The 21,873-nt window shown below is 49.7% G+C and overlaps 1 protein-coding gene across 3 annotated transcripts in view; it reads right to left on the reverse strand.

The window, feature by feature from the left end:
- Positions 1 to 20,067, reverse strand: part of PRKCB (protein kinase C beta) — a 250,463-nt gene extending 230,396 nt beyond the window's left edge. For all 3 annotated transcript variants that reach the window (XM_060172806.1, XM_060172807.1, XM_060172805.1), the window contains exons 1-2: positions 19,702 to 20,067; positions 18,383 to 18,414 (exon numbers count right to left, since the gene is read on the reverse strand). In XM_060172806.1, the coding sequence (XP_060028789.1) occupies positions 18,383 to 18,414; positions 19,702 to 19,874 (205 nt within the window). In that variant the 5' untranslated portion in view covers positions 19,875 to 20,067. The remainder of the gene's footprint in view (positions 1 to 18,382; positions 18,415 to 19,701) is intronic.
- Positions 20,068 to 21,873: the final 1,806 nt, after the last annotated feature.

The raw sequence follows: 21,873 nt of genomic DNA on the forward strand, positions 1-21,873 counted from the left end.
CACTGTCCCTTCACCCCCTGTAGTGGCTATGCTGTCGTGCCCAAGCTCTGGCCAGCCAGAACTGAGCAGAAATGACCCACTACTGTCCTGCCAGGCTGTGAGACTGTGAAACAAATGTACTTTCTCCTCTCCCTCTCCCTCTCCCTCTCCTTCACCCTCTCCCTCTCCCTCTCTTTCTCTCTCCCTCTCTCTCATTCCTGGCCCCATGGGGATACAACCCTGGAGCCCAGAATGACTGTGTAGAAGATGGCCTGGCCAGAAGCTGGGGTCTGTGACAAGATTAGGTGGAAATAACTGCCCTTGGTCAACTGCGATTCAGCTGTCGCAACGGCTTTTTTAAAAATATGTTTCAGGGAGTCGGGCTGTAGCGCAGCGGGTTAAGCGCAGGTGGCGCAAAGCGCAAGGACCGGCATAAGGATCCCGGTTCGAACCCCGGCTCCCCACCTGCAGGGGCATCGCTTCACAAGAGGTGAAGCAGGTCTGCAGGTGTCTATCTTTCTCTCCTCCTCTCTGTCTTCCCCTCCTCTCTCCATTTCTCTCTGTCCTATCCAACAACGACAACAACAATAATAACTACAACAATAAAAAAAAAAAAAAACAACAAAGGGCAACAAAAGGGAATAAATAAATAAAATAAATATTTTTAAAAAAAAAAAAAATATATATGTTTCAATAGTTTATTTATTGCTTGAATATAGACAGGCAGAGAGAAGTCAAGAGGAAAAGGGGAGATAGAGAGGGAGGGAGGAAGAGAGATACCTGCAGCACTGTTTCACCACTCCTGAAGCTTCCCCTCTGTCAGTAGGAACCCAGGGCTTGAACCCAGGTCCTTGCATGTTGTAACATGTACACTCTACCAGCTGTGCCACCTCCCAGCCCTTTATTTATTTTTAATGAGAGAGATACAGAGAAAACAGAGCACTGCTCAGCTCTGGCTAACAGAGGTGCTGGGGATTGAACCTGGGGCCTCAGAGCCTCAGGCAGGAAAGTCTTCTGCAGAGTCATTACACTGTCTCCCCAACCCTGTCACAATAGCTTTCACAGACTTTGCTGATGTCTCAACTAATAGAGAATGTTTTTTGTTTGTTTTTTAATGGTACTTATTTATTTTTGCCTCCAGGGTTATTGCTGGGGCTTGGTCACCTACACCACGAATCCACTGCTCCTGGAGGCCATTTTTTTCCCATTTTGTTACCCTTACTGTTGCCCTTGATACAGAATGTCTCTAACATAAGCCTTAAACACTAGCATCTGAGCTCAAGTTTGCTGGGTATCGACGGCGCTGAGTTATTGGGTGGGAGCGTTGTCAGAACGTTCTGGCTTCTTTGCTCTACAATTTGCAATCGATGGGCAACATTGAGATGGGAAGCAGATGTCCCTCCCCCCCCCCAAGAAGGCAAGCGGCACTATCTCTCCTGGGGGACTCCAGAAGGTGCCTGCCTCCCGTACAGATTTCGTGTCTGAGAGCAGAGCTGGAAAAGTCCCACCAACATGATTCAGCCTCGGTGCTGTAGAGCTCTGTGCTTTTTTTTTTTAGAAAGTTCTTTTTCCCCTCCTGTTACTACAGTGCCAGGGAGTAAACTCGGGACCTTGTATGAGTATGATTCCACTAAGCAGTCACCCAGGTCCTACAGGTCTCATTTAGAGACAGAGGGGAGAGAGACGCCACGGTACCACTCTGTCATCCATGCACGGCCCCTGGTGCCATCCCATTTGGTGCTGGGGCTCAAACCTGGAACCTCGTGTCTGCAGCAAGGTACACACTCTTCTCAGCTATCTGTCTCCAAGATAAAAGCTGCTTATTGTGAGGGCCGGGCGGTAGCACAGCGGGTTAAGCGCACGTAGCTCAAAGTACAAGGACCAGCTCAAGGACCCCGGTTCAAGCCCCCAGCTCCCCACCTGCAGGTGATGAAGCAGGTCTGCAGATGTCTGTCTTTCTCTCCCCCTCTCTGCCTTTCCCTCCTCTCTCCATTTCTCTCTGTCCTATCCAACAATGATGACATCAATAACTACAATAATAAAACAACAAGGGCAACAAAAGGAAATAAATATAATTTTTTTAAAAAGACAGCAAGGGATACCACAGCGCCAAAGCTTCCTCAAATGCAGTGGAGGCCAGGCTCAAACTTGGCCCCTGCATATGGCAAAGCAGAACACTATCCAAGTGAGCCATTTTGCCAGCCTCCTATTGGAAAATAATCTATATATAAAATGTAATATACATCACAGAAAAATGGACACAAGTATAAAGCTTGTACATACACTTTTTGACACCTGCACACACACACACACACACACACACACACACACACACACACACATGCATCAGCACCCAGGTCAAGAGATAGTATAACCCACACCCCAAAAGCCTCTCTCGTCCCCACCAGACTCTTCCCCCAGTCACTATCCTAACCACAGTCACCTCTGACTATATTCACCTGCTCTGAAACTTCAGGACTATGATGAGATCACACAGAATTAACTGGGGGGTGTGTGTGTGTGTATGTGTGTGTGTGTGTGTGTGTGTGTGTGTCCTTTAGCTGCTGTCCTGTTTGGGAGGGCATAGCTGTCACTGACGTCTGTTCATTTTCATGGCTGTATAGTATTTCATGGTGTATCCATAATCCTAGTATGGGCTGATATTTGGGAAGCTTCCCATGTTTATCAGATGAAGGGGAAGTCTTTCCACTCCAGCCCACCAGAGTTCATGACAGGGAAGGACTTCAACCAAGAAACTGTTTGTCTTTACAAAGAAAGATTCCCCAAGTCCACAAGGTGCAAATACTTCTGCAAATTATTTCCCAGAAAGGTTCTCATGAGGGCCAATGTGGGAGGTTTCAAATGAAAGGGATCAGAGCCTGTAACCCAGGAGTTGTTGACAAGCTTATAGATTTTATTTTATTTTATTTTTATTTTTTTATATTTATTTATTTTCCCTTTTGTTGCCTTTGTTGTTTTTTATTGTTGTTGTAGACATTATTGTTATTATTGATGTCGTCATTGTTGGATAGGACAGAGAGAAATGGAGAGAAGAGGGGAAGACAGAGAGGGGGAGAGAAAGACAGACACCAGCAGACCTGCTTCACCAGCTGTGAGGCGACTCCCCTGCAGGTGGGGAGCTGGGGACTCGAACTGGGATCCTTACGCTGGTCCTTGTGCTTCGCACCATGTGTGCTTAACCCACTGCACTACCGCCCGACTCGCGGATTTTTTTTTTTAACGAGAAGGTAAGCTTTAGCAAAATCAGCACCAAAACTCAAATCCAATGACAACCTTTACTGAGACTTTTTTCTCCCAGAGACCATTTATCCGTGTCATGAGTGCTTACTGCACACATGCTCTGTGCCACGCACAGACCTCAGCAACAAACAGAAGTCAGACAGACACGGTGGGCCCTGTGCTCACAAGACTCACAGGCTGGTGGGGAAGAGAGAGACACTGAATGCTGAAATAAACAGACAACTCTAATATGTGAAAATGGCAAGGGGGCAGAGGAGGGAATGGGAGGACTATACAAGGGAGACCCTGACCTGGGAGGGCAGGCAGGAAAGGCTTTTCGGAAGACATGCCACCGAGCTAAGTTCTGCAAGATGGGTCCAACAGAGGGCGTGGAAGGAAGAGGAGAAGGAAGAGCAGTCCAAACTGGAAACAGAGCAGGTGCAAAAGCCCTGGGGTGGCAAGGTCGTGTCAGGCTGGAGGGAGGCCAGTTAGATCCTCGGTTCAGAGTGAACAGAGAGTGGAACAGCCTTATGAGGGAAACCTGGTGGGGGCCCAGCTCAGGCAGGCTCAGGATTCACACCAAAGATTCTGAACATAATCCTAGGAAGGCAGCCACCAAAAGACAGAAAGCCAAACCTAAGAGAAAGAGGTCCCAGTGGATAGAGATGACAGCTTGGTGTCTTGGGGAGATGTGGAAATGTACCCCAGTGACAGTAAGTCTTAGAAACTAGCGTTGCACTTCCTCTCCACTATTCCAAGCTTGGGGTCCATGATTGCTCAACAATTTGTTGGGCTTCGCATGTTAACTCTCTTTTCAGTCACCAGGTTCCAGATGTCATCAGGATGCCGGCCAGGCTTCCCTAGACTGAAGACCCCACCAATGTGTCCTGGAGCTCCGCTTCCCCAGAGACACACCTTACTAGGGAAAGAGAGAGGCAGACTGGGAGTATGGACCGACCAGTCAACGTCCATGTTCAGCAGGGAAGCAATTACAGAAGCCAGACCTTCCACCTTCTGCAACCCACAATGACCCTGGGTCCATGCTCCCAGAGGGATAGAGAATGGGAAAGCTATCAGGGGAGGGGGTGGGATATGGAGATTGGGTGGTGGGAATTGTGTGGAGTTGTACCCCTCCTACCCTATGGTTTTGTTAATTAATACTTTCTTAAATTAAAAAAAAATCATAAAAAAAGAAACTAGCGTTGCCAGGGGCTGGGGGGGGGGGTGCACCCTGTTGAGCGTAGCTATTACCATGCACAAGGACACAGGTTCGAGTCCCTGGTCCCTACCTGCAGGGTGGAAGCTTCATGAGTGGTGAAACAGTGCTGCAGGTGTCTCTATTTATCTATCTATCCCCCCCTCTCCTCTCATGGTGTGGGGAACACTGCTCTCCTCCACATTTAGACCACCACCCTCCACCCCCAACCCAGCTAAGCATCCCCCTCTCCGATCCCCCATCAGCTACAGCTGGGGACAGCAGCTACATTAGCACGCCCATCCTCAATCCTCTCCTGCGGTCAGAAACATGCCTCCCATCTCACCTCCCCCATGAGACTAGAAGCTCAGCAAGGACAAAGCAATCTGTGCTTATCTGTCAAGTCCTGGCCGGTCGTTGGCTGCTGGGACACTCACCCCAGAGCCCTGGGTACTACTGTTTATTTCCTTTCACCTGGAGCAACTACAGCTTAGAGAGTCCAGGAAGCCAATCAGGGTCCCCCAGCGAGAAGCCTTACATGTGATCCTGGGCCTTTCTGTCTCCACAGCTCAGACTCTGCGGCCCCAGCAAGACATGTGCTCTACAAACCCCGTGCTGCTAGGGAAGTGACAGCAGCAGAGAGGGAGCGAGGGAGTGGGAGGATTCCTTTCAGATGGGTAAAAAAAAAAAAAAATCATTTCTGTGGCCCTCTCCGCCTAAGGATGCAGTGAAAAGAGATATCCCTATTGTTAGAACCGTAAAAATAACCCAGTAACCACCTCCCGAAATAGATCCATCAACAATATGACTGACATGAAGATCCAAATGTCTCTCTGGGATGGGGGGTGGAGAGCACAGCCCTTAGGTGCTAGGGAGAGGAGGGGAGAGAGGGCAGGGCAGGGGTGGGGTCTGCTCCACCACTTCTAAGTTCTCCTTCTCTGTTCTCGGTTCTTCTCGGCCCTGAACCCCAGCCTCAAAAGCCTGAGTCAGGCTGAGTCATGGATGGTATCATTTGAAAACATGTCTCTGGTCCCAACATTTGGCCACTGTGCTCGGCATCACACCCCCACATCCCTCACTTCATAACGGTGACAGTAACCACTCCCAGGTCACTGCATTGTGTCCACCAGATCCAGTCCTCTCTTCTCTAAGACCCAGCTCCCACCAGTTTCCCTCCCCACCCCTTTCTCTCTCTCTCACACACACACACCCTTTCCTGTTCCCTACATGTGCCTGTTCTCTGCCTCCGGGGCCCCCACCCCCTTGTCAATCTGGGAACTCCCACTCCTGCCACAAGATTGTTCTCAAATGTCACCTTCTCTGTGGAATCTTCTCCATCCCGCTCAGGAGCCAGGATGTCATTCCAGGCATTTTACATCCTTGGTGTGACACTTTTCTTTCTTTCTTTCTTTCTTTCTTTCTTTCTTTCTTTCCTTTTTAATTATTTCTGCATTAGAACAGTGAAGAGAGAGAGAGAGAGAGAGAGACTCCCCTCAAAAGTCCAGGAAGATCTTCAAGGGTAAGGAAAGTATCTTACTGCTCTTTGTAACCCATAGTGCAACCTGACATCCTGTTTCTTTTAAGTTATTTATTAATTGCTGTGCTCCCAGTAAATGCAAACTCCATGAGTGAAAGGACTCTGTCTAGATCACTGCTGTAGAGCTTAGAACAGTGCCTGCTACATGGTAGGCACTAAAATATCGGATGGATGGATGGATGGATGGATGGATGGATGGATGGATGGATGGATGGATGGATGGAAAGGTGAATGGATGGGATGGATGGATGGATGGATGGATGGATGGATGGATGGATGGATGGATGGAAAGGTGAATGGATGGGTGGATGGATGGATGGATGGATGGATGGAAAGGTGAATGGATGGGTGGATGGATGGATAGAAAGGTGAATGGATGGGTGAGTGGATGGATGGATGGATGGATAGATAGATGGAAAGGTGAATGGATGGGTGAGTGGATGGATGGATGGATGGATGGATGGATGGATGGATGGATGGATGGATGGATGGAAAGGTGAATGGATGGAAAAATACCCAATAATATGACTGGGCATGACAGCATACAAGAAGAGTCTGCAATTCTCCCAGGAGCAAGTTATTGTTGAGGGAAGTTAATTCCCACCTAGTTAGCAAATGCAAAGACTCCACAGGAAGAACGGAAACCCTCCCACTCTGGGTTTGAGTTCCCTTTCTGGCTCAGGAAAAGCATGTGGGCTCATGGGAGAGGAGACATGAGCAGGACAAAGAACCAGGAGCAGTGAACAGCACAGGGCTAGCAAGACAGCTCACTTGCCAGGGGTGGGTGGGGGTGGAGGACTGCACTGCCGTGTACACAACCCAGGTTCAAGCTCCCAGCACTCCACAAAGGACGCTTCATTGCTATGATGTCTTTCCCTCTCTCAGTGTCTCTCTCTGTCTGAAAAAGTTAACCCAAGGCAGCAAAGCCCCAGCAATGAACAACAACAAAAAAATTAACAATAACCATAGTAATATTAAAAAGCTGAGAGAAAAGGGCCAGATGGGGGGCAGAGAGTGGCACACTTGATTAAGCACACACGTTACAATGCACGAGGATCCAGGTTCAAGCCCCGGGTCCCCACCTGCAGGGGGAAAGCTTCACGAGTGGTGAGCAGAGCCCCAGGTGTCTCTCTGTCTCTCTCCCTCTCTATCTTCCCTCCCTCTCTCAATTTTTCTCTGTCTCTGTCCAATAAATAATAAATAAATATTTGAATAATGTTGTTTAGGGCAGGGGTAGATAGCATAATGGTTATGCAAACAGGCTCTCATGCCTGAGACTCCAAAGTCCCAGGTTCATTCCCCACATCACCATAAGCCAGAGCTGAGCAGTGCTCTGGTAAAATTTTTCAAAGAAAAAAAATTAACCATGATACCAACCAGACTTCCCTGGGCAGAAAACCCCACCGATGTGTCCTGGAGCCCCACTTCCCCAGAGCCCCACCCCACTAGGGAAAGGGAGAGACAGGCTGGGAGCATGGATCGACCTGTCAACACCCATGTTCAGTGGAGAAGCAATTACAGGAGCCTGACCTTCCGCCTTCTGCACCCCATAATGACCCTGGGTCCATACTCCCAGAGGGTTAAAGAATAGGAAAGCTGGGGGTGGAGCAGTAGCACGGCAGGTCAAGCACACGTGGTGCAAAGCACAAGGACCGGCATAAGGATCCCGGTTCGAGCCTTCGGTTCTCCACCTGCAGGGGGGTTGCTTCACAGGCGGTGAAGCAGGTCTTCAGGTGTCTATCTTTCTCTCCCCATCTTCCACTCCTCTCTCCATTTCTCTCTGTCCTATCCAACAACAAGGGCGTCAATAACAACAACAATAATAACTACAACAACAATTTTTAAAAAGGCAACAAAAGGAAAAGAAAGGAAGGAACGAAGGAAGGAAGGAAGGAAGGAAGGAAGGAAGGAAGGAAGGAAGGAAGGAAGGAGGAAGACAGAAAATGGGAAAGCTATCAGGGGACGGGACGGGATGTGGAGTTCTGGTGGTGGGAATTGTGTGGCATTATATCCCTTTTATCCTATGGTTTTTGTCAGTGTTTCCTTTTTATAAATAAAAGTTTTTTTTTATTTAAAAATCATCATCATCACCATCTTGTTTAAAAGACTGAAGCAAGGAGATGGCATAGCAACAGTGCACCAGACTCATATGCTGGAGGCCCCAGATGCCACAAGTTCAATCCCCAGCACCAACATACACTCAACATCTATCAGAGGTGAGCAGGGCTCTTATTTCTGTCTCTATCTCTATCGCTCATAAAAAATATATTTCTGGGAGGGGGGGAATGATGATTTTTTTAATTTAAAAAATCTTGACACTCTGGGGGGCCAGGTGGTGGTGCACCTGATTGAGCGCACATGTTACAATGAGCGAGGACCTGGGTTCGAACCCCCGGTCCCCACCTGCAGGGGGAAAAGCTTCCCAAGCAGTGAAGCAGCGCTTCGGGTGTGTCTCTGTCTCTCTCCTCTATCTCCCCCTTCCCTCTCGATTTCTGGCTGTCTCTATCCAATAAATAAGATAGTAATAATTTTTTTTTTCTTTTAAAGTTTGACACTCTGGGTAAAAGTCACCACCTCTGCTCCCTGCACAGCCAGCTATGGCTCCATCTTCAACCTCTGATGCGGCAATGGATGTCCTCCTAATGACACATTCCCACGAAAGGTTCTAAGCTCTCTTTCTTGTTCAGAGGAAGAATAGTCAGAGGAAGGTTAAACCCAGAGGTAACACAACATCGGGTTCAGTATCAGCTAAAAGTCGGTGGGGGACTGGTTTAGAGGTAGACACGACTGTACCCGCATGATCTCACAATCCCCTACAGTTCCTTTAGAATTAAAAATAATAATAACAGGGCCAGCTGGTGGCGCATCTGGTTGAGCGCACATGTTACAATGTGCAAGGACCGGAGTTTGAGCCCCCAGTCCCCACCTGCAGGGGAAAAGCTTTGCAAGTGGTGAAGCAGGGCTGCAGGTGTCTCTGTCTCTCTCCCTCTCTATTACCTCCTTCCCTCTCAATTTCTGGCTGTCTCTATCCAGTAAATAAATAAAGGTAAAATAAATAAATAAATACATAAACTTTTTTTAAAAAATAATAATAATATGGTGTAAGAATCCCTGTTTGAACCCCAGGCTCCCCACCTGCAGAGGGGGGTCATTTCGCAAGTGGTGAAGCAGGTTTGCAGGTATCTGTCTTTTCCCCCATCTCTGTCTTCCCCTCCTCTCTCCACTTCTCTCTGTCCTATCCAACAATAATGACAATAACAGCAACAATGGGAACAAGATGACCGCCAAGAGCTTTGTGCAGGCACTGAGACCCAGTGATAACCCTGGAGGCAAAATAATAATGATAATAATAATAATAATAAATGAAGGATTCTCAGTAAACACCTGCTAAGTGCCCAGATCTGTGTCAGAGAGCTATTGATGTTATGCTGACACCAAAGTAAGACTTTCTCCCCAATGGGGGCAGAGAGATAGGAAAGGACAAAGCTACTTCTCGATATAAGATTCCATGCTGAGGGGATTTTGTTTGTCTGTTTTGTGAAACTATTTACACATTCTCCTCCAAGTGAGAGAAGAGCACTAAGCCAGAGGAATGAACAGGAATGAGCACAGGAATCATGGCTACCGGGTTCAGGGAGGTACTTGGCGGCCAATGCGAGGTGTTCTCTGCAGACCGCCTTTCCGGTGCCACAGCCTTGCCCTGAACTGGCTCTGTGCTCACTGGCTTTTGATTATTTTCAGTCTAGTGCCTCAGACCTGCTCCTTCGCTTCTGGAATGACCTGATCTCTCTACTTGCGAATTGCTCCAACTACTGACAAAAAGGAAGTCAGTCCACTACCTGAGCTGTTAGCTGATCACAGAGATGACGTTCTGTGTCAAATCAGAGAGATGCCATCTTAAAGGAGCCATCCCAGGATGAGGGAGATAGCATAATGGTTATGCAAAGAGACTCTCACGCCTGAGGCTCCAAAGTCCCAGGTTCAGTCCCCAGCATAACCATAAACCAGGGATGAACAGTGGTCTGGTGTTAAAAAATTGGGGCTTCTTGGAATGTTCCTACTCATTCATGACCACAGAATGTGAGCTCAGATCTACAGAGATGCAGAGGTCACATAGGCTCCTAAGCTGAATATGGGCCCCAGATCACATCACATTATATACCTTTCCCATATTTGGGAGCTACTCTCTTCCCTGATCCAGTTTTCTGATCCTTTTTCTAGCCATGACATCATCTCCCCAGACAATAACTTGTATCCACCTGCATATCAGATGTCAGGCTCAGAAAAAAGAAAAAAAAAAAACTAGTATAGTCACAGGCCCTTTGGAATATAACTAAAATAGCCCTACTAACTATTTACAAAACAGAAGGGCCCCCCCCAACTCTTCATCTGAACTATTCCAACCTTTAGGTTTATGATTAGCCAACAATTTGTTTGGCTTTATACGTTAACTCTTTTTCAGCCATCAGGTTCCAGATGCTAAGATGATGCCAACCAGACCTCCCTGGGTAGATGGCCCCACCAATGTGTCCTGGAGCCCCACTTCCCCAGAACCTTACCCCACTAGGGAAAGAGAGAGACATACTGGGAGTATGGACCGACCTGTCAATGCCCATGTTCAGCGGGGAAGCAATTACAGAAGCCAGACCTTCCACCTTCTGCATCCCACAATGACCCTGGGTCCATGCTCCCAGAGAGATAAAGAATAGGATCCTATCCTATGCTTTTTGTCAGTGTTTCCTTTTTACAAACAAAAATTAAAAAAAAAAAAAAAAAAAAAGAGTTGTCCAATTCTGCTAAAGCTTCACCTGACTTACAGCCGTGTCAGCAACAAAGATCAGATTTTCTCTACTGTTTAAGGAGGGAAGGAGCAGCCTTGTGAATAGAGCCTTTTTGGCAATGGCTCCTTGAAAACTGAAGTTTGCTCCAATTACCTGAGAATGGGAAGCTCTCTGCCTGTTTCTTTTTATTCTCAGCCCAAGAATCCCTCCCCCCCGACACCACCCTGTTCACAACACCCCGTGAGCACACCATTATGTATTTTCACAACGCTGAGTACATTTCCTTCAAAGCACTTAACAGAAGAGAAATTGAGTATTGGCACAACCATGAACAGAACGTCTTATCTCCCCCTTTCCGATGTCAGCTCCACGACAAAAGGACAAGAGGGAGCTTCTCAATTGGGGCTTCCCCTGCCCCCCAAGCCCCCACCCCGAACTCAGGTGCACTTGAAGGGAGGAAACTTCGTAAGCAGTGGAGAAGTGCTGGAGGATCTCTCACTCTCTATCTTAAAAAAAAGAGGGAGACGGGGGTTGAAAGGAAGAAAAAACAGCTGTCAAGAGTCATAAAGTTGTGCAGGCACTGAGCACCGGCAGTAATCTTGGTGACAAAAAAAAAGAAACAAGAAAAAAGAAAAGCTTGTCAATCTCATCTTAATAAGTAAATATCTTTTTCTGGAAGGAAGGATGGTGGATAAGTAGAAGGACAGATGGGCAGATTAATGAATGGACTGACTGATAAATGGAAGGAGAGATGGATACACTACACAGATCTTTTGTGACGAATATACAAATTTCCTACTTGATTTTTCAAGTAGCCATCACATCTATAAATGTCATGTATAAACACTGTGGATTCTTATATATATATTTGTTTTGTTTTATTTGATAGGAAAGAGAGAAATTGAGAGAGGAAAGGGAGATAGAGAGGGAGAATGACAGACACCAGCAGCACTGCTCGTGGAGAGAGGGGGCTTGAACCCCAGTCCTCATGCATGGTAACATATATGCTCAACCAGGTGCAACTCCATCCAGCCCCTCTCTTGTATGTTTCTCTTTATGAATCAGTATACACCATGAAAATGCCATTTCTGGCTGGGAGTATGGATCGACTTGCCACTGCCCATGTTCAGCAGGGAAGCAATTATAGAAGCCAGACCTTCCACCTTCTGCAACCCACAATGACCCTGGGTCCATACTCCCAGAGGGATAAAGAATAAGGAAGTTCCAATGGAGGGGATGGGATATGGAGCTCTTGTGGTGGGAAATGTGTGGAATTTTACCCCTCTTATCCTTTGGTTTTGTCGATATTTTCTATTTTCTCTTTTATAAATAAATTAAATTTAAAATAAAAAAAGAAAGAAAAGAAAACGCTGTGTCTACTGCCAGGCAGTATCTGGACAATTAGCAGCATTCAGAAATCATTTCTATTTTTTAATTAGTTTCTAAGAACCTGTATATCATATCAACTTGGTTTTCAAAGGTCATATTTTCCATATTCACTGAGAAAGGCATTCCATTGTTCAGTGGCAAAGCCTCAAGCCTTTGCCAGGGCTCTGCAGCTCAAAAGGAGTTTGCTGTCGCCTCTCTGACAAGCCAACCTTCCTCTCTGAGGTGCAGCTACATGACCCCGCCCCTTTACTGAAGAGTCTTACTTCAGTTGGGGTCTGAGGTCAAAGGTTCTGCTCCAGCTGGGAAAATAATAATAATAATAAATAATGCCAGGCAATGGCACACCTGGTTAAAAGCACACATTACAGTGCACAAGGACCCTGTTCCCCTCCTGCAGGGGGAGAAACTTCACAAGTGGTGGAGCCGGGCTGCAGATGTCTGTCTGTCTCTCTCCCTCTCTATCTCCCCCTTCCCTCTCAATTTCTCTCTGTCTCTATGCAGTAATAAATAAATAAAATATTAAAAATAGTAATAATAAGTCAAACCATCAAACACAGAGTCAAAAGCAAAAAGTCTCTGTCTTCTATCCACATTGAAGCTCCCAGGACATATTCAGAAAAAAAAAAAAAGTGGAGGGGGGGTGGTGGTGAGTGGAGTTTCACTCTTAGGCCTCAGGGACCTGCTTCTGGGAAGGGAAGAAAGTTCTGGTAACTTGTGGCCTACTGTGGTAATGGCACAGAATAAATAAGAAAAGAAGGAAGAAGGAGGAGGAGGAAGAAGAGGAGGAGAAGAAGAAAGACCTCATTATTATTTCACTGAAAATATTCAACCTAGCAAGCAGTGTATTGTCATTTCAAGGGGAAGACTGTACCAGAGATAAAAATTACCCCCTCACTTTGTCTTTGTTGGGGGAAAGAAAAAATGAAAGTGCACATTCTAACCCACATATTAAATACAGAGTAAGCTACGCTTATATTCTAGAACACTGATACTGATAAAAAACAGTGGTGGCTGGCTTCACACCACAGTTGGGTTTGGGGTTGTTGTTGTTTTTACAAATAATTTCTATTAGAAGATTAAAAACATGTTTTCTTTACTACACAGGAAAGGGAAGAGCTGGTTTACTCACTATAATCATCAATTAACCATCAATGCTGGCTCTTTTGTTCTCAAAAAAACTCATGCTCTGGGGTTTGTTTGTTTGTTTGTTTGTTTGTTTGTTTTCTAGAGAGTCCATGGTGAGTTTAGACCTTTCTCATGAGGACAAAAGTGTAAAAGGCTCATCTAAATGAGTCTGTTCTTTGGACCCAGAGGCTGATGTGTGTGCACTCGTGAGTGGCAGCCAGAGTCTAGGAGGAAACAGAGCCTGGGAGAGCCATCTGCATACATGAAAGAGGCACAGTCATCTAACAAGTTCCAGGATGAACCCTGTTCCCCTCTGACGTCACTTCCTGTAGCCCTCAAGTAATAGTGATCATCTTGTTTAGAGTCACTGATACTGACTCCCTCGCCACGACCCTAGCAGCTAAGTCCCACTGACGCCACAGGTGAGGACACTGGTGGAGGACTCGCCGAAGGTCACACAGAAAGTATGGGACAGAACAAGGACTCAAAACCTAGTTCTTTCCACCTGACATTGACTGGAACCCATGAGATGGATTCTGAATTTCTTCTCTTTTTTTTTAAGAGTTTAGTTATTTATTGATAGGAGAAAAGACAGGAGGAGAGAGAGAAAGAACTAGACATCATTCTGGTACACGTGCTGCGGGGGATTGAACTCAGGACCTCATGCTTGAGAGTCCAATGCTTTAATCCACTGTGCCACCTCCCGGACCACCTGGATTTCTTTTATTTCATTGCTTATTCTACAGAAGTGACTGAAAAAGCTTCTTGGGGCAAGATCTAATGCCACCCAAAGGCCGGTCTTAAGGATAATAAAAGCCCAAATGCAGTTTCTCGACTCCTCCAAAGTGGAGACCAGGGAGATGGCATTGTGGTTATATAAAAGGCACTTGTGACTGAGACTCCAAGGTTCCAGGTTCAATCCCCAGCAGTACTATAAGCTAGAGCTGAGCAGTGCTATGATGATGATGATGATGATAGGGGTTGAGGAGATAACTCAGCTGATTAGTCCACCAATTTGCATGCCTGAGGCTCCAGAGGCTACAGGTTTCAACCCCTGGCACTGCCTCCTGCCAGAGCTAAATGATCCTTGGTTCTCTCTCTCGCTCTGACTCTTCTTAAATAAGTAAGTTAGTCTTTATTATAAAGAGCTATTGGTTGAGCTTGGGAGAACCACTGCAGTTTCCAATGGAGAGGATGTGACACAGAACTCTGGTGGTGGGAATGGTATGCAATTATACCCCTATTAGCTTCTAATTTTGTAAATTAGTATTGACTCACTAATAAAAATTTAAAAAAATATTCCTAGACTAAAAAGAAAAAAGAAAAGAAAAGAAAAGTGCTACTGGGGCCAAGAGGTGGCACACCTGTTTGAGTGCACATGTTACAAGGCGCAAGGACCTGATTTTCAGCCCCTGATTCCCACCTACAGGGGAAAGCTTTGGTGAAGCAGGGCTGCAGGTGTCTGTTTCTTTCCCTCTCTACCTCTCCCCTCCCTCTGGATTTCTGGCTGTCTCTAACCAATAAATAAAGAAAAATTTTTTAAATAATAATAAAAATAATTTTTTTTAAAAAAAGTGCTACCAAGAGAAGCCAGCCTTACCTGTCTGAGGTCTAACTTTTTTTTTCCTCAGGGTTATCACTGGGGCTCGGTGACTGCATTACAAATCCACTGCTCCTGGAGGCCATTTTTCCCATTTTGTTGACCCTGTTGTTATTGTTACTGTTGTTGATGCTGTTGTTGTTGGATAGAACAAAGAGAAACAGAGAGAGGACAAAGAGGGGAAGAGAAAGACAGGCACCTGTAGACCTGCTTCACTGCTTGTGAAATGACACCTCCGCCCCGCAGGTGGGGAGCCAGGAACTCGAACCAAGATCCTTATGCCAGTCCTTGCACTTTACACCATGTGCACTTAACCCGCTGCTACCACCCGGCCTCCTGAGGTCTGACTTCTAGTCCCATAAGCAGGCAGCTTCACACCCAGGATGCTCAGGGCCGCTGCCTTGTCTCCAGAGACCTTCTTAAACTGCCTCCCAGAGAGAAGAACTTTCTGCAAAGTCAAGAGCAGAAACAAAGGGAGAAATGGCATGGCAGTCAAGCTAGAATTTTGTCCTCCTGCTGCACAAAGGCAAGAAAACCTGTTCTGAGGCTCCCCAGAACACACACACACAGAAGTCCATAACCTCCCATGGTCCAAGGACTCTCCCAGCTTCACCCACTCAGCCCACATCAGCAGCCTGGTTGCCGTGGCAGCGTGAGGGCACCAGGGGTTCAGTGGCCTCCCTGCCCTCTGCTCCCCACACCTACCTCCTCACTGAGGAGGGACATAACCCACAGCCTTGTCCCCCCTCTTCTACTTGGGAAGATGACTACTGGGGATAAAGGTTGAACCTCCCACCCAAAATCTGAGGGGTTCAGGTGGCGGCATACCCACTACAGCACACACATCACATTGTGTAAGGACCCAGGTTCAAGGCCCCAACCCCCACCTGCAAGCGGTGAAGCAGTGCCACAGGTGACTCTCTTTCTCTCTCCCTATCTCCCCCTTCCTTCTCCATTTCTCTCTGTCTCTATTCAAAGTAAATAAAGAAATAAAGTCTACTTTTTAAAAAGTAAATCTGACTAAGATGGGGTCCACATTTTATGGAAGATACACAAGGCTGGATTCTCTCATCTAAATTAGAAACCCAGCTCTTCCATTTACATCTCTTGAGCCTTCTAGGAGAAATTATTCAGAGGGGCCGGGTGGTAACATACCCAGTTGAACGCAAAAGCACCTGAGTTCAAGCCCCCAGTCCCCATCTGCAGGGGGGAAGGTTTCACCAGCAGTGAAGCAGGTCTGCAGGTGTCTCTCTCTCTCTCATGCCTCTCCATTCCCCCTTCTCAATTTCTCTCTACCCTATCAAAAAAGAAAAAAGAGAATAAATTATCTGAAGAAAAAATAAACACCATACCAAAAGTACTGGTACAAAGGACTCCTCCATGTTTCCAAAATCAGTCACAGAGCACATCTGAGGATGGCCTGGCCTCACCAGCCCTTTCCTGGATGTCCCCATCCCAAGCGTGTCACCTTCAGGGGCTGCCAACACACCTTTGCTATTCCCTCCTGTGACCCAAAAAGGATATGCTGCCAAGAAAAGTGGCTTATGGTGGCCATATGTTCACAGCTAGACTTGGACTCTCACCTACCTGATGATTATTGTCAGTCCCCCTCCCCACCCTGACACCCCACCTTTGAGGCCACTTGCGGGGAAATTCCTCAGAGCTGATCTCTGCTCCCCATCCCAAGCCCTGACTCTATGCTCAGCTCCAGCCCAAGCAACTCATTGCAACAGTTCCAAGCTACTCTGTAACTTTGAAAGACAGATATTTTTACTGGGCCCCTGGTCCAGAGGGAGATCTTAAGACACAGAGAGGCTAAGTGACAACAGCTGGGAAGGCTCCTAATATCTACACAGCCTCACACACCATCCTGAGGACTGTTACATGGGCCTGTAACCCTAAGGAGATGTGGAAAGGGGGTTTTACAAGCAGCCATCTCTCCCTACCCACCAGAATCCCACTCTGCTCTCACTACACCAGAAAGATCTGTCATATTTCAAACCTGTGGGTGGGGTGGGGTGGAGTGGAGTTGAGGGAAGGAGATGATCTCCTGCTTCAGAGATGTCGTCACCTGCACGTGATGTCTGGGGTGACTTTTCCAAGTATTAATAACCACACAGCAGGTGGGACAGGAGAGGAGTTCAAAAATCAACCACAACCCCAGCAGGAGATAAAGACAGAAACCAGTTCAGGGGAGTGAAAGGCAGCCTCAAAGCATATCTGTGTATTCTGGTGCCGACAGACCACTGAGAGTCTGCTTCAGGGGTCAGAAGTTCTGGAAAACAATCCAGCTGCTCGGACCCAGAGCCAAGTGATTGCCAATTAAAGGGATTCAGGGTAGCTTCCAGTGCAGGGTGTGAAAAAAGAGAGCTCCAGAATTTGGCCAGGGAGGTTGGGAGAGTCTATAAGGCTCATTGACTGAATCATCCCTGTCTGTAGATCTCAAGTGAACCCCCAGAAGATAGTGGTCTGTACCTCAAGCATTTGGCACCACTGACAATGCCACCCACACTCAGCGGGGATCGCTTCACTTCTCCCTGGAGGAGGCAGTGCTACAGGAAAGTGAAGTCAGTCCAGCTAAGTCACAGCTTAAGCAGATCTCTCTTGATCTAAACCCAGTTCACCATGGTGGTCCATTCGCCTCTAAGACATAACGTGGGTTGGGTGGGGTTGTGGGATGCAGGAGACACTATTGCTCTCCAAACTTGACTTTAAAACTGTGTGTGTTCCAGGAGTGGAAACATTCCAGATCAAAGGATGTAGAAACCAATGCCTACAGGGGTCAGAGATGGAGGGAGGTGGCCTGGACTGCCATCAATGGTGACAAAAGGGTTACGTGTCTTGCTTGCCCAGCCAAAACTCTGACTGTTCTCAGCTCCAAACGACCCTCCTAACAAGAAAGTGGGAGCAATTCTCAGCCAAACCAAAGTTAGGAAGTCAGATATGGACGCGAAATCGCCAGCTAGGGAAATGTTGACATCTCAGTTAAAAAAGTGTTGAAGACACCCTACGGGCTAAACAAGTCTGGGGGTGATTCAGCCCCAGCAGGGCCCATTCATAACCAGAGTCGGCCATGTGGCCACCGTCTACATGATTAAAAGTTCCCACAATCTCAACTCTCCCCCCCCCCCGCCCCCGGAGCAAGTCAAGGACCTCAGACCAGATGCAAGGACCCAGGTCACCAGCCAACTGGGGTCAGGGCTTCCTAAGCAAAAGAGAAAGGGGAATCACAGAGGCACCCAACCCATCTGGAGATAAGGCTTTCACAGAGAAAGAGGCCCAGGGGATGGATGGATGGATGGGTGGGTGGTGGCCATCACCTTTTTGTGAGGTGACTCCCATCTCTGCAGATGGAGGCCACCTGTGGAGACCCCTGTGGTGGTCAGGGAGGAGGCAGAGGGGAGTTCTGTGAGGTGAGAATAGGGCTTATGCGCAGGGATCTGGGAGGAAAGGGAGAGTCCTCTCAGAAGCTCAACCCAGAAGCCCGCTGCCTATCTCAGTCATTTCCAGGAAATCTTCCCCACCATCCAGCCTACCTTGGCACTGGAATCCTTGTTTCCCGAAACCCCTGCAAAGGCAGAAGGAGGCAGGTCAGACGCCTGAGGGGGGCCCATCATAACAGCCCACCCCCACCCCAATTTCCCATCTTCCCCTCATCTATCTACCCCAGGTGCAACTCGCAGCCACAGGCCGGTACCCAAGAGCCTTCCGCCTTTGAGGACCCAGGGTTGTCAGCTGCTTGGCGGTAACCCCCCTTCCTGGTGGAGGGCGGCAGCGACCACCAGGTGGCGGGTTGCAGGGAGCGCTTCTGCCGCGGTGGGGGGCGGAGGGCAGGCGGGAGAGGTGCCCACAGAGTACCCCCGGGGGAGGGGGGGGCGAAGAGGCAGAGATAAAGACGCACTCAGAGGAAGGATGCCAGAGACCCTGGAGCAGGGGTGCTCCCTGGTGTGGGTGTGTGGGTGGCAGGCTCAGAAGGGAGAGGCGACCCCAGGATGTGGTGCAGTGACACGCACGAGAGTGGGGAGACTGGGGAGTGGGAAGGTGACCCCCAGACCCGTGGGAGAGAGAGAGGGATAGAGAGAGAGCGAGAGCGCAGGAAGAGGGAACACGGGGCGCTGCTCCCACCCCCACCCCCCAAGACACCAGAGGGAAGGAGGAGGAGGAAGAGAGGGCGCCCCTTTGCCCGCAGAGAGGACTCCTAAGGGTAGCCCCCCCCCGGAAAGGAGGAGAGGAGGTGCGGGCTCCCCGAGCCCAGAAGGAAGCAGGGGGAGAGAGGGGACCCCAGGGGGAGGGCGTTAGAGGTGCTGCCCCTTTGCGGGGCGCAGGTGGGAGCCCGGGCCCGAGGCGGCTGGAGGGCTGAGGAGGGGGGAGCGTGCACTGGAGGTCTGGGGAACCTGAAGGGAGCCTGGGGAGAGCCTTGGGGGAGCCAGGGGTCTGGGAGGCCGGGGTGGCCAGCGTGCTTGGGGGACCAGGGGTGTCCCAGGCGGCCTGGGGATCTGAGAGGCCTGGAAGGGGGCAGCTGGGGGCCAACGGAGGCCCGGGGGTTGTCCCGGGGGTGTGGGACGTCGGAGGAGCCGGGCTGCTTGGAGGACCAGGGGGGTTCCAGGGGCGGGGGGCCGGGGGTCCAGGAGGCCGGGGGGGGGGGGGGGGCAGGGGACCTAGAGGTCTGGGAGGCTGGGGAACGGGCTCTTGCGGGACCAGGGGGGTGTCCCAGGGGACCCGAGGGTCTGGGAGGCCGGGGGGAGCAAGAGGCTGGGTTGCTTGGGAGACCAAGGAAGGTTCGGGGGGCCCGGGAGCCCGGGGGTCTGCGGCGGGGCGCTCTCCGGGTGCTGGGGTGCCCTCGGGGCGCGCTCACCAGATGAAGTCGGTGCAGTGGCTGCAGAAGGTGGGCTGCTTGAAGAAGCGGGCGGTGAATTTGTGGTTCTTCACCTCGTGCACGTTCTTCTGTCGGAGGGCGCCCTTGCGGGCGAAGCGCACCGTGCTCTCCTCACCCTCGCTCGCCGGCGGCCCCGCAGCCGGGTCAGCCATCTTGCGCGCGGGGAGCGGCGCGGGCGCCCGGGAGGCGGCGGCCCCGGGGCTGAGGGCCCGGGAGGCGGCGGCGGCGCGGGGTCCCGGAGAGCCGGCGGGCGGGCGCTTCCCCTGCGCGGCTCGGGCGGCCGCGGCGGCTGTCACTCGCCCAGCTGCCGCGCTCGTCCAGCTGCGCTTGGCACCGCTGGCCCCAGCTGCGGGGGCGAGGGGCGGGGCCTCGACGGGCTCCGCCTCCCTCATTTGCATGGCGCTCAGGCCCCGCCCCCACGCCGCCAGCTGCTTTGCATATGGGCACCCCGAGGCTGCTAGCCCATCGGCCCGGAGTTCTCAGCCGCAGCGGCGTTGCGGCGCGGGCCCCCCCCGACCTCGCCCCCCACCTCGGGTGGGCTTCAGGAGCTGAAGCCTTGGGGTGTATTCCCCCCACCTGGAAAAATGAATCCTTTCCCTCCCGCACCTCCCACCCCTGAGAGCAAAAGGACACAAGGGAATTGGAGGGTGGGGTGGAGAAGGTACGGATGAGACAGATCCCACCCAGGTCTCTGCAGAGACGGCCACCCATCCCTGCAGCCCCCCCCCCAAATTGGCCATTCCGCACGCGTCTTCCAGGGTTTGGGGTAGCGAGCTGGGTGGGGGGAGGCAGCTGTCACTCATATGGAAAGGCCTGCCGGGGGTGGGGAGGGCCCACTTGCACCCGGAGACAACGCACATATACTGCAGATGTGGAGGAGGAGCGATCCTCCTGCTCTGTCTCCCTCTAACTTCGCCATACAGAGGATTCTTGTCTGAGCTACAGAAGAGACCTCCCGGCCTTCTGTCCACGCCCCCTCTGTCTCCTCAGAGGCTAACAGGAGAGGTGGGAGAAACGTTTCAGGAGGTCGGGCTGTCCTCAACTTTCAGCAGTCCCTGATGTACCTTGACCAGCGCAGTTTATATGTGTGCACGGTCTAGGAGCGTGGGGGGGGGGGGGGGGGAGGGAAAGTCAATCTGATTTCTGAGTTTGAATAGCAAGAAATCTCCATGCTATAGAAACCCTCCAGATGTTGTCACCTGCCCCCAAACATCTGCATCTGAGGCCTGATTTTATCTGTAAAGAAGAGGGGTTAGCAAATGCGAGGGAATCCTTGGAGACACAGATGCAGGCAGTTGGGACTCTCTCCTGGGTGGCCTGTGAAGGCTGAAAGGAGAGAAGAGAAATCGGGAATGGTCTGGCTGAGTGGTGCAGTGTGATTTAGTGCCCTGAGCAAGAGATATTCCCACACACAGACATGCCCCAACTGTGCCCACACCGTGCTGCATCAGATTCCAAGTCCTCTGTTGGTGCCCAGGCTCAGCCTACAGCCAATGTACTTCTTGTCATCTGTCACCCAGCTCAGTGCAGACGCCTGCTAAGAGGATGGACTGAGTGAGTGGCTGTGTGAATCAGTGAATGGATAAACTCTTTTTTTTTTAACATTTTATTTTAATGAGAGAGACCACTCGGCTCTGGCTTATGATGGTACAAGAGATTAAATCTGGGACCTCAGAGTCTCAGGCATGAAAACCTTGTGTAGAACCATTATATTAATTCCCCAGCCCATGGTTGAAATCTTCAAGGACAGCAGCCCTAACCTCCACTGGTGACCAGCAGGTGCTCAATAACAAACCACAGGTGCCAGGTGGCTGCCAGGAACTTGCCCTGTCTCATTTAGTCCTTCCAATAAACGCTTATAGCTTCCTAACTGTCATGATGGAGAGAGACGGTGACACTAAGAGGGACTCAGCTACAGACCTAAAGTCACACTGCTGGAGAAGGGTAGCTGGGACAGCCAGCACACAGGTGACCACGGGGTGGAAAAGGGCAAGATGGGGGTTCAGCCAGCCACACACACTCTGCCTAATGGAACTCAGGGCCCCACAATGAGGACTTTGCCTACGAGTAGAAAGTCACAGCTAGCTAGGGGAGGATATGTAAAAGGATGGCTGTAATAATGAACTCTTCCTCTCTCTCTCTCTCTCTCTC

The sequence above is a fragment of the Erinaceus europaeus genome, chromosome 15 (assembly GCF_950295315.1).
Source record: "Erinaceus europaeus chromosome 15, mEriEur2.1, whole genome shotgun sequence".
NCBI classification, from domain to species: domain Eukaryota; kingdom Metazoa; phylum Chordata; class Mammalia; order Eulipotyphla; family Erinaceidae; genus Erinaceus; species Erinaceus europaeus.